Source organism: Rhynchophorus ferrugineus, unplaced genomic scaffold (assembly GCF_030347505.1).
Source record: "Rhynchophorus ferrugineus isolate W39M unplaced genomic scaffold, kcgeb_rfMv2 rfM4, whole genome shotgun sequence".
Lineage (NCBI taxonomy): Eukaryota > Metazoa > Arthropoda > Insecta > Coleoptera > Curculionidae > Rhynchophorus > Rhynchophorus ferrugineus.
Genome location: NW_027472583.1, coordinates 42,378,130 through 42,392,007, shown reverse-complemented (window position 1 = coordinate 42,392,007; position 13,878 = coordinate 42,378,130). Strand labels below are relative to the sequence as shown.

Sequence of the window (13,878 nt, the reverse complement as noted above, 5' to 3'; positions counted from 1 at the left end):
TTTTTATTCAACACTTGATTTGAACTCATTAACACTAATGTTTCATAAAAATGTTATTCGGTATTAGCATACCTTTAAATCTCTAATGTCTTAGTGAAATCGTTCACCTCGCATTTCACTAACATATCTCATATTTTCTGGAAAGCAGTTAAGGTAGGCATGAAGAGAATATACTCATTCATAATATATCAAGGTTCATTAGCAACCTAAAGCTTGAAATACTTCTAGCTCTCCTTTCACGATTTCTTTATAGTTAGAATCTTTATGATAGCCTATTCTCTATGGTCTCCTTAGTAACAATCCATTCTTCATGACCGTAATGAATTGTGGGCCAGTCACAAATCATTTAATTTTTAGTCCGAAGAACATTATCTTTTTTTTTCTATATTATTACTGTTAACGTACACAGGTAACACCTGTGTCGAATTATGTTTTCTGTATTTAAAAACAAAGAACGATTCAGTTTATATCAGCACTAACTTCACACATTTTAGATTGATTGAATATTTCTTACTTTGTCAATTTAAGGCCAAAAGTCTAATAAGGCCAAACAGTTGATATTGTATAGTGCTATGACTTCTGTCCTATACCTTCAGACGTAATCTTTTGAGAATGCAAAACTTCGCTTTTTATAACAATATGACCAAAATAATTGTCTTGATTTAAATACATAACAATTTGGAATTTAGTTAAATATATACGTAGTTGCATTTTAGCCTCATTTGCATGATTTTCATGAGACAATTCATAGGAAAAGCCTCAACATACAAACACATTGATCTATGATATCATTGAAGGGTATTTTGGATAATTATTCAGTCAATGACCATCATTCACTTCAACCCATCAACTCCCTTCAGCTCTTTGTATTTTCTTTGTTCCTTATAAAGTCAATAAATAACAGCCGCTTCATGCAATTAGCGCTGTTTTATATTATTCAACCTCCATTCATTAAGCCACAACTCTTACGTTACATTTCTGTCGTCATTTGGCCGACTTACTTATATTGTTCACTCATTATCAAGAAATCGGATACCCACGGTTGCTTCTTACACCGAGCTGCTGAACACACTTTAGTGACACACTCGAGAATTGTTTTAGATATTTGCTTTTCTAGTTTATCAATATCTATGTCGTTTAAGTGTTGTAGTGCCTGGAATGTACTGGAATACTTGCTCGAAACGACAAATAGATTCTTTATATTCATGTTATTCCGGTTTTCTTTTTTAAAATGTCATTTATTATTTATTATATCCATTTATTATTTTCTACTTATTTATTTATTTATCTGAATCATCGTATGTTCTCCATAATTCCTAAATTGTGGCAAATCAAAGATAATAGTTTTATGTTTGCAACCTTAAATATAAATTATAACTATTTTATAACCTAGAAAATAACGTCAAAGTGACTAAAGTTACTGATGCATAGTAATGATCTATGGATAACTTGAAGCATATATAAACGCCACCGAAATTGGTTTCTTGGTGGCAGCATATCTGGCGTAAGGCTTTTAGCTTTCTCCCTTGTAAGTATTGGACATCCATCATAGCTGCAGCTGGAGAAGTGACTGCACTAGTAACAGTAGTGTTCTTATTTATTTATTTTTAAAATTTAGCTTAATCCTAGCGAGGTCTACTAACTTTAGTGACAGCAGATATCGCACGTTACTTCCCTTGACTTCTTGCACGTCTTTATCGTTCGTGTTAGGGCACAAGCTGGTACGTCATGCGTTACTTTCCCTTCGTACCGTGTGCACATGTCATATTTCATCTAAGAATACTTTATTATTGCTAAGAGTTATAATAATTGTCTGTTTTATTTATTTGAATGAATATTGAATCATTATTCTCCGTCAATTATTGACTACTATGGACTAAGATAATTACTAATTATAATGGCTACTCTATCATTTTATTACCAACTCTATAAATATCATCCATTTCCAATATTTGTCGATATATTCGTTTATCTATACTATTATAGCTACCAGTATTTTGAGTGCCAGTACCATCAATTTTAATTATCTGACAATAGAAGTATGTATCTACCTGATATATCAATCATATTTTGATTTTACCCTTGTAATTGAAAATTGGTTGCTCAGGTACGATTTTATTATTTTTGTAGAATTATCACCCGATCACCTCGACATTAAAATCATTTTTGAGATTTATTTTGATCTTTGTTTTTATTTATTTCAGATATTAAATTGTTTATTCCTTTTTTATTAAACATAATCATTATTTTACCCTGGTTTTGATAATAATCCTACAATAATTATTTCTAAATATACACTGCTGATTAGTAAACGGTTATATAACTAACAAGTGCAGTAAATATCGTAAAATATAAGATACCAAACAAGTTAACAGAGAAACATACATCCAAGAAAACTTAATCAAAAGCACATTGCAACTTTACGGTTTACGACCAGTCAATAATATATCTTTTCATCAAAGTATAATATCATTCAATTAAATAATTGTATTATTTTAGGTTCTACTTCTACTTAGATAACTTGGATATAAGGATTCTTCCCGAAATAACTATTGCGCTTATAGTCAACGAAGGAACAATTCTGTAACTCGCTTCAACAAGTGCGATGATTCATGTTGATGTTCGTTTCTATTCCAGTTATGTAAAATCAACGCGGTGAGTCACCTAAGCATTCTGTTAAATAGAGAAAATAAAAAGAGAAAGCTAGTCATAACATTATTCATCAGTTACTTTGAACGAGAGACAACTAATATTACACGGCATTATTTAATCCATTGAGTGTTGAGATTAGGAAATAAGGCTGTGTGCTATTACTATCCTATCGCCATATTTAGGTTTAATATGGCGTAAATTAGATGTTTAATAGAGATAAAAAAAACGTATTTTCAATAAGAGAAATATTACTGAAACAAAGAACAATATAAAGTAGATTAAATATTGAAATAATAACATAGTTATATTTGAAACACTGTGCTTATTTTATATCAAATAAATATTAGGATTTATATCTTTCTTGAATCTTATTACACACTCAGTCGCATAAAATTGAATCAAGAATATAAAATTGTATAAACCTGTATGGCAAACTAAATTTACTTAATTGCATAAAAATATTTTTAAAGTCCCTCATATATATTTCTCTTCTGAAAGTAATTTTTTGGTTTATTTAATAATACCATAGATGGGGATTCATGTTAACGGATGTATTACCAGATCATTTAGCTTTCCAATCAAATATATAATACCGGAACATCCCGTTTGTTTACGTGAAACTTGTTTGCAAGTTTTTAGACAGTTCTACCCAGATTTCAGTATTTACCTAATCTTTTTGCAAATTTGTCTTTGAAAATTGACATTCAAAATTCTCTTTATTTTCGACGCTTTAGCCGCACCTTCAAAATTTCTAGAACAATAAAAAATCGCTTACATTAAGATAAAGATTAATTAAAAAAAATATTTACAGCAATTCTGATATTGTAGTAACTTATTAATATAGATCAGAGTGTAAGGATTTAATCATTTTAGGCTTTATGATAAATATTAATAATATCCTGAGAGATAGATATTAACCAATCCTGCAAATTCTTTATTATCGTTATTCTTTTCAAACAAGCAGCTGTTGAATACTTAAGAAAAATAATTTTAGGTAATTATTAGAGTAGCTACTGCAGTTTGATACAAGCCAGTATATAACATAAAACTTTGACCTAAATGCACCATATTTGGCTCAAAACAGCCAAGAGCATTTCTTTGAAATGTATATGGAAATTATTTTATATACTGTGTATATTAACTAATAAAATATTTTAACGTTCTTCATTGTGTTTTTTTTTCCTTTAGCCACAGTATTCAGCTATTTCCTACCGATTTTATGACTAATGTGACTTCATGAATTCGTCTCTTGGAGATGCTTTCATGAACCCCTAGAAATTTAGTAATTAGGAGATGTTTTTCTATATTTTTAACAGATTCTGAAATTTTCGATGCCTGCGCTTATCATGCAAACTAATGTGGCGTTGCAGTTAGCTACAGGAAGAGTCGTATGTCTGCTAATTCTAGTACTAGATTATTTTGAAATTTCATGTCGAAGCCTGTATTTTACTTTCTGGAGGAGCATTGATTTGTAAAATGCGTTATTCTGCTTTTGCGACTACTATTTAGACCCGGGGTATAATTTTTCCTGCTTTATGTCTTCGTCACTCGATGTGAATGCTGTAAATCTATTGAAAAGGTGGTCGAAATTCTGCTGTTGCCATTGGTTGGAGGATCTCTCTAATAACTGTGCAGTGGTATTTTTTTCTCTGTGGTGTTAATTAATAATGACGGTAGACGTATTTACACTCGTTGAATGTGCATAAAACGTAATTAGTATCTTTGCCTGAAGGGTAAGCTATTACTTCAGATCTTTATGTTGTTGAATCGAAGTTAAGATTTTTTACATTCAGGACTCTTATGATTTATAAACACTTGAATTTCTATTTTGTTAGATCAGGTGCTTGGATGTTAATTTGGGAACCAGGATGTCGACTGACGCTGAATTTAGTCCAGTTAGAACATGCTCTACCCGAATGATGTCTGTGTGTCATTGTTTAATAGGTTTTTCTTGACCATACGTTTTCCATTTTCTGTTAATTTACAAGTCTGCTATATTGTTGGTTTAATTTTTTAATTTTTTTCATCAATGCTTTTGCGAGCAAATTTTTTTCGGCCCACCGAACACCATTTAAAATAAACTTCCTTATCCTTCGCTGAGATTAATATGACGTGATAGTAATCTTCCATTTCTAAACTCTAACTCATTACATGTATATGTTATGTTAGCACTTATAGCCTTTATTTTTTAAATACGTTTTAAAGTCTGTGGTGTTCTAGATCATAAGCAAAAGTAATACTCGACTTCATATCGGCAACTCCCATAAGTCATTGTACATAACTACAGTAGGTATTTCGTAATATGGTGAATAGGTTTAAGACGAGATCATTGTTAATCAAGTTATTGTCTTACAAATATTTGATTTAACTATGAAGCTCAGTTTTTGTTGAACAGCTATATCGTAATGTATTCAAATATTCCACTTTTGTAATAAACGTAATTCGCACGATTTAAATCCATATATTTGATTACAACCTTAAACATGGCCTGTTTGGTGCGTTTTACAGACTAATTGAGTCATCATTACGCACTTTTCGGAAGTGATGCCAGACAGTATGTTACAGTGAATGGCAACCAATAGAGCCATAATTACAAACTTTATAATTTCATTGCAGCATAATATTAAAGTATCTGACGGGAACTATCATCTTATTGGACGTTGGTGGCCAACCATGATTGGCCATAGTGTATCAGAAATAGGAGACGTGTTCAAACTCCTTCGACAGTGTGTTATTTAGTTCCCGTTCTGTAGTTATGGAGTAGGATGTCCTGGCACGCAATGCGGTGCTGGGCTGCGGTTTGATTAGGTTTGAAGTTTATGTTTACACCCATTGTGTGGTGTGATAGTTAGGAGAAGAGTTGAGAACGTATGTTTTCGAATTTGGATTTTTATTTAAATACATCACGATATATCATAATTGAAAATAAAAAGTACTAAAAAACTAGGTGAAAAAAGAATAAATCAAATATACATATATAGATAACGACTCCCTCGATATTGAACTATACGGTTTTTAACAAGTTTTGCTTTAAATATCATTTTCATTAGTATTTTTACTACTTTCATCAACAATTGTAATTCAAATGTCTCAAAAATATTAAAGAAAAATATAATAGCAATATTGAACAGTCAGCTATTATAAAAAATCGTTTACAATGGCTATATTAGAGACAAAAGGTAGCAAATGTGAAACCAAATATGTAATCATAGAGATTTATTTATGGCGCTTTACAATTATTCCAACAAGTTCATTTGCTGATGATGAAATAAAAAACGAACGAATTGCGAATGGTATTAAAATCCTTGAGGTTTTTTAAGAGTTTTGGGCTTGACCAAGTGGTGGCATAAATGATAAAAGCCAGTAAGGAAACACAGTTGTAACGACTTCACGTTTTACTAAAGCAAATTTGGTTATCAGAACGAGTACCGTCAGCGTGAAGGAAAGTAATAATTGTTTCTATACTGAAGCAAAGCATATAGTAAACATTTTAACTATCAAGTTATAAGTATCCTATCAATTGTCGCGAAAACAATTATGAAACTTATCCAAATGAGACTTGACTGAAAAGAGTTTCAACTTATGAAGTCTCATAAAGCGACATGTAAAACATACTAAGGTTGCTCAAAGCAAGAACAGTTGCGAAGTTTAGATGTACCAATAGTAATATATTGAATGGAGAAAATATGCCACGAGATGTAAAAGCTAATATTTTAGACGCTTAATATTATTGCGCAATATTTGGGTTTGTGCAATGTAACCGTGTGTAGTCTATAGAGATATTAAGAAGTTGCAATATATATTGACTATTGACTATGAAGTTCTGGCAGAGATTGTTTGGACAATGTGGTTGTAGGTCTGTGCTCATAATTGAGCAATATATTGTACAACCTTCAATATCGCCTCCATACAGTACTATTCTTTGCACAACCCAAAATATTGTACAATAATATTGACCGGCTGGCAGCCGCCGTTAAAAATATTGTGCAACCCACATTGCACAATAATATTGAGCGTCTATGCTCCATGGTAAAACCTCTAGTTACGTCATGTTGTGAAATTGAAATTTTATATATGGTGTCTTGTATCTATTTTCCCAAGTAAACATGCAGATTCTACGTGTCTAGATTATGTCACATTTGTACACATTATTAAATTTCCAGTTATCTTCAAAAAACCCTGTATATTAATTCTATATTCGGTAGTATTGACCACATTGAAATAACACGCATTTCAACAATAAACCAAGAGATGGCTGTTTACTGTAATTACCACCAGCTTAAATTAATGGTTTAATAAATGGGTCTTCACATAAATTGTATAAATATTTGCATTAAAACGGCGAAAATGAATATTAAAATTGCTGATTCATTATTTGCTTTGTGAAAGTTGAAACCAAATTTTAGGACAGATACATTAAAAAATACATATATTGTGAGTGCCACCTTAAAAAAATAATTTATTACTAATCATTTAATAAATATCTGGTAAAATCAGGAACAAACCCAATATTAGTAAAATAGGACATAATCATAACAACTCGTGCTGGTTTCATTTAATTATATTTTGATGTTCGTGCTTAAAAATTGTGATTATGAACTAGATAGATGTTAAAAATAAAGTGAATCATCTTTTTTATCGTGAAAGTTGGGGAGTGATTTTCTCCAATGGAAATACCGAAAGATTAACACGCTGTAGTTATTTGAATAAAACTATTTATATAACAGTTATGTGTCACTTATTTTGAATACTCGCTACAAAATTTCTCTTTATATAGATTCTTGAAAACAATGATGAAAGTAATACAGGATTTTTTATATCCTAGTGCAAGTTTATATTTGAATATAATGAAAGTAAATTCGGGTGCTTAACATTGGAAAACAAAACAAATTTAATAAATGTTTTATTCCGAATTTATAAAATGTCTAGTCTTTGAATTGAATTTAGGTCACGTTATAGAAAAATGAGGAAGGAAAATGAAGACGGAATGCAACTGCTGATCCTTTAAATATATATTAGGCAATACACTTGCAACGTATCTCACGTATCTGCAATAACTTCAGCAAAACTACGAAGACCTGGAATGTTCTTACGCGCTCAACATTTCGTATATCACTGTGAAAAATTAAATATCTTTATTTACTTAGATTGAACGCTATCTTATTACTTTGAGACACATTTTTTTTAAATGAGTTAATATTACTAAACACATATATTTGTAATATATACATTAGATCATTTTTATTAATGTATCTGTAAATCTGTTTAAATTATTTTTTTTTTACTTGAGGGAGTACAATTTTAAAGTATTCTTTTAACCAATTAGAGTTTCACTTAGACCACGGTCTTCGGTATTAAGCTTACCGACTGAAGAGGAACCAACTTAGAAATTATTCCAGAAGACATCCGGTCATACTCAGCCCGGCTATTGGTGTGAGTGGGATCATTTAGAGATTGATTATAGCGACCCTCCAAGTTCTCGATACCATTTTTGTAGCACGATTGGTCCTTTGCTTCAAAATAGGCCTCAGTTTCGGCAATCACCTCTTCATTCGACGAAAATTCCTTCCCAGCGAACATTCTTTTGAGATCTGAGAACAGAATACAATCGCTGGGGGGTAAATCTGGAGAATTCGGTGGGTGAGGAAAAACTTCCAAGCCCAATTCATAAATTTTTCCCATCGTTTTCACTGACTTGTGACACGGTGCATTGTCTTGGTGAATCAGCATTTCCTTTTCTACAAATGCGGCTATTTTTCGGCGATTTCGTCCTTCAAACAGTCCAAGAACGCTATGTTATAGCCTCTATTGGTGGTCCTTCCTTTTTCAAGGTAGTCAATGAAAATTATTCCATGCGCATCCCAAGATACACACGCCATAACCTTGTCAGCCGACTGGCCGGATGGCTGTTGATTGGACTTCGGAGTGAAATGATGGATCCATGCTTCATCCATTCGACACATATCGACGCAAAAACGGACGTCGGGTTTGTTACGCTTGATTTGGTCAAAAGTGAGCTCGTGCGGCACCCACCTTGCACAAAGCTTTCTCATACCCAAATATTCGTGAATTATATGATGTACACGTTCAGTTGATTTATTTAGATTGTCTGATATTTCATTCAATTTCAATTTACGGTTATTCAAAATCATTTTGTGGATTTTTAAAATGTTTTCGTCGGTAACAACCTCTTTTGGGCGACCACTACGTTCACCGTCTTCGCTGCTCATTTCACCACGTCTAAACTTAGCATACCAATCCTTGATGGTTGATTTTCCTGGGGCAGTGTCCGGAAACTCTGCTTCAACTGTATTTTTTCACTTCAAAAAGCAATATTTTATCAACACGCGAGATTCCTTTTTATCCATATTTTTCTCACAATAACAAAAGTTGTTTCGCTCAAAATGCTATAATTCACAAAATAATGATCCGACAGCTGTTAAATTTATACACGCATCTTTTGAGCATTGGTGCTAGCTAAAAAACATATGGATTTAATACTAGTAGCGCCATCTATGTGTCAGGCCGGGGACTTTTCAATTGATCTGTTACACATTTTATTATACGCACAGTCTATTAAGATCAACAGGAAATAAACGACTGTACCGGTTCTATAAACAATGTAAAAATGTTTGATTAGAATGTCATAACATTGGATATATGTCAACAATAAACCAAACTGTTATAGGAAATATGCCAGGGTTTAAATCAAGCACTGAATACAAAATTTCATTATAGAAGTAGAAATGTAACAAAGATTTTACAACGAGAGCATTCAAGAATTATAGAAATTCTTAAATAAAATATTTACCCCATATGCCTTTAAATAAAAGAAATAAAAAATAAGATTGATTCTTGCCAAACTGCCAAACAATTAAGCTCATTTCTTCAGAACTTTTCTTATAAACTTTTGGCCATATTTGTAGTCAGCAAATATTTAACTGAATACTGAAGAGCTGCAGCACACAACTGATAAAATACGGGGGATGGACAAAATAATAAGAGCACTTAATACATACACAATACTTATTTATTTATAAGGTGTTGAGCCACTATTTGCTTTTAATATAGCTGCAGTTGTTTGTGCAATAGTGCTTGAATAGGTTCAAATAGAATGTTGTCCCATTATTTACCAAAACATGCGCCAATACTTCAATGATGTTGAACGATATATTCCCCAGTGTCTGCTCTAAAACTCACCAGAACGATTCAATTATGATGAAGTTTGGCGATTGTGGCAGCCACAAGACTAAATTTTTTGGCGGTATAATTGACCGGATAATCATAGTGCAATTCATATTAAGAACTCCATCACTGAGGATATACATTTGCAGTAATGTTATCATGGAAAAAGATGTATCTCTGCGTTAGATAGTAAAAAAAGTACAAGTAGCGATTAACAAGATCTAAAAATGGACTAGAGACTGAAAAATACATCTTAATTGCTCCAAATCTGCTCATGTTAATTTTTCGTTGTGGCGAAATAAAAAACCTAATTATACCACTTGAGGGATGCAGGCTTTCTCAAGCATAATCAGCTTAATGCCTCGGAATATATCTCGATGGTAGATTAAATTGGAAACATGATGTTAGATAAAATGCAGAGCAGATTAGACTGAAAGCCAAGCAACTTGGTGGACCAGACTCAATCGTAAAGCCAATTTGGACCTTTGGAGTGCAAATATGTGGTTACACTAGAACATCAAGCCAAGTAAGGAGGAAGATGGAAGATCCAAGATTCTGCCTCAAAACATGATATAAAGTTGCTAAATCACAGCAATGTGGAAGGAAAACAGCTACTGGACCTCAAGCAGGAAACCGGAAGATTGAAGCGCACCAAACTAGATGCACCTGTTTTGTGTATAAGTGTATCTTAACTTTAGCTTAAGTAGTTTAGTTTTATTTTAGTTTGAGCAATGCATACTGATGTATTACTCCCCTTGCTTGTGTATTAACAGGACAAACAACAGTAGCAATACATCAATTTGTAAATTAAAATTGTACTAAGGCAGTCCAGATCATAGGCTTCTTTTGTGATTCTCCATATATAAACCCGACTGTTTGCAGGTAATAATGTAAACGATGATTCATCGCACCATATCACGTTATTACAACCTTCAAGCGTGCAGATTTTATGATCGTGTACCCCTTCTTTCACAGCTTAACGTTGAATTTTGTTATAAAATATTTCACAATCACATCCCTTCCATGAATGAAAGGACGCTAGGTTTGTGGAGCTCCTGCCGTACTGCTCTTGGCGAAATATTATTACTCAGGTGAGTGTTCTCCTGATACTTTTGCCGCGGTAGTTTCATGTTGTTTAGTGCTTTTTAATTTTCATCGGTCTTTGAACTATTTTTGGGTTTCACTCATTATTTACCGTGTCGCATTATTTACCCAGAAGCACTGTTACTAATATGCCACAAGATGTACTATATTACAGGTTGTTCATAGTATTTGGTCTATCTCTAGTATGAACTAGTCCCTCCCTGTTAACCCACACTAACTAATCCAGAATTGCTATATGAATTTTCCTATTACATACCTTGCTCTGCCTACTAATTTTCTTCTGGGCAATATTATTTTAGCTCAGCTTTAGTGTCTACTGCTTTGTCTGCTGGCTGTCTGCAGTTATACTATGCAATTCTGATAGTTCTTTCATCATTTTAAACTTACATTCGCTTAATCTTTAATAATTTTGAATAACATAACTATAAAAAACATATCTACATCAATAAATGCCAAGATGCTCCAAACTTTGTTCTTTTGGAAATACACTTTGGTGTTTATATGAAATCCTAAATGCCTACTAATACATTCTATTGTATATAATAAAAATCTAAGGAAACTAATAGAAAAACATTGCAAAACAAAATAAACTAGCTCTACACTATTAGGAACTAATAGAATCTCCACTATCATCATAATCAATGCAAAGCCAGGGCTCGAATCGTATATTTCTCAATCAATCAAAGAGACCTTCGATTATCTTTCGCCAAATTTCGCCATTGTTGACGATCTCTTCTTGAACAATCTTTCTCCAATTTTACGTATTATTCCCTATGATCTTAAACCATGTCCTTTATGGAGTAGCTTGTTTCACTGAATTCGTTCATCTTTCATTCGACAGACATGTTCAAATTACTTTAATCTGTGTCTCTCAATTTTTCTTCTCAACTGTACAAGGATTGTCGCCGAAGTTAATCATTAGTTTTACCTTTATTGTGGCAATATCATATAAAAAGAGATATGTCCAGTATGAAACTACCAACCTCTTGGACGATTTTTTACTCACTGATGTATATTCGCTGTTCCAGATGTTAAGGCTTCAAATATTCTCTTTGGTATAGTCCGCACTGCTGAACCATATGGCTTGAGAATTAATGAAAAATAACCGGAGTATTGGATAGCGACGGGTTACGTGCTATTATAAAATTCAACGACAAAAATTGTACGTACAGAAAGGAGGAAATTATATAAGTCTGAAATCGGACACTTATACGGATTTTTTTTAACGCTATTTGTTTGAATTATCGCAAAACATTCTTATACCATATCAATGCCAAATGTTTCTCTTTATCAAAAAATAATTGCATAGGCAGTTTTCTAAAAATAAGTTTGTTATTATTTATTAACTAACAATAATGTATCAAATAATTAAATGAATGTTAGTCAAATAACAAATGAAATAAGCAAATAATGAAAATTATTTGTAAACTGCTATTTAAAATGAATATTTAATATGATAATTAATATTTGAAAAGTGTAAAGTATAACAATTTAATGTAATTCCATTAAAATATGCGCTCTATTAAATTAAGAAGCTATTTTGTTTTATTAAGATTCAATTGTAATTTGTTGTATAGCTGGTTACATAATGTTAACGAACAATTATTGTCAAATCAACGAAATAATTAAAACATATTATACATTGTAACTAGTGTCATATAACATTTCAGCTCAATATTGTCCTATGATTCGTCTCTTCTTATTATAATAATTTGATATATTTTAAGATATACATATATATTTACACATATATTATCTAGTGTATTGTAGTACATCATAATATTCAACATTTTAATTCCAATATTCAGAAAACTTTTATATATCAAAGCTTTATCCAAGATAACTTAAAGTATATATAACATTTAATATTATTACTCTGTCACAAAAATCAGAACAATAAAATTAGTTATCATGGAGCATTTTTAGGAAATAAGGGGCAGTTTATTTAATTTCATTTATTTTATATATGAAATAATCTGAATAGAATTTCTGGTTGCATAATATTATTGTTAATATGTTAAAATCATGTTGTAGGTACTAAATTATAATCAAACAATGATGCTTTCAATATGTTATTTAATTGTAAAAATAAATTAATAATAAAATGTACACGTACCGAATGACATCTGATACAGATTTACAAGTTGTATACAGCCTATACTTAAACTCGTGACATTTGGTATCAAAAATTCTCCTTATATTCTAATCGATAATGTATATAATAAATAAAAGATTTTACATCGCTTTTTTGTATTTAGTTAAGAGTAGATTCATTATTGGCACAGAGGTTGATTTCGATGAAAGCCTTTCTTCACTAGTCGCATAGTATCTTGTCCCTTGTACTTTGTCGCGTCGATTATAGTTTGGTGTTTTTACGGTTGCATAACCTTGTCGATCCAGGGTACGAATTTCTGAATGTTCGTATATACACCGGGTAGTTTTTCCCTTCCGCATCCGATTCCCCACGATACTAGTCCTATAAGGGTTTTTCTTCCGTCCACGGTTAAGGTTAAGGGGCCTCCAGAGTCTCCTTGACAACTATCACGTCCTCCCTAAAAATTTAAGATTACATATTATTATTGTACAGTTATATGGTACATTTTTGTCCAAACCTCTTTATAACCAGCACAAAGGAAAACATCATGAATGATTTCTCGACGTCCTGCTGAACGGAACCATTTCTGACATCTGTCATTAGGTATAACTTCCACATCAACCTCTTGAAGAACTGAGGGGACAGTTGCTTGTCCGTGCCTGGTACGTCCCCATCCAGCTACAGTTGCCATTTTACCTGGGAGTTTTATCTAGAAGAAAACTAGGGTTAATTTTAATGGTAATTAATTTTGTCGATTAATTCGTAAGTGGTTTTATAAAGGTTTAATTCGATTGAGTTAATGAATACACCAACTATGAAAACTAGCTTTGATAAACGTAAAC

General features: G+C 32.0%; 1 protein-coding gene across 2 annotated transcripts in view; it reads right to left on the bottom strand.

Moving 5' to 3' along the window:
• Window positions 1-13,176: 13,176 nt before the first annotated feature.
• LOC143195821 (serine proteinase stubble) overlaps window positions 13,177-13,878 on the bottom strand; it is a 41,928-nt gene continuing 41,226 nt past the window's right edge. For both annotated transcript variants that reach the window (XM_076403288.1, XM_076403286.1), the window contains 2 exons: window positions 13,554-13,745; window positions 13,177-13,493 (listed from right to left, as the gene is read on the bottom strand). In XM_076403288.1, the coding sequence (XP_076259403.1) occupies window positions 13,314-13,493; window positions 13,554-13,745 (372 nt within the window). In that variant the 3' untranslated portion in view covers window positions 13,177-13,313. The remainder of the gene's footprint in view (window positions 13,494-13,553; window positions 13,746-13,878) is intronic.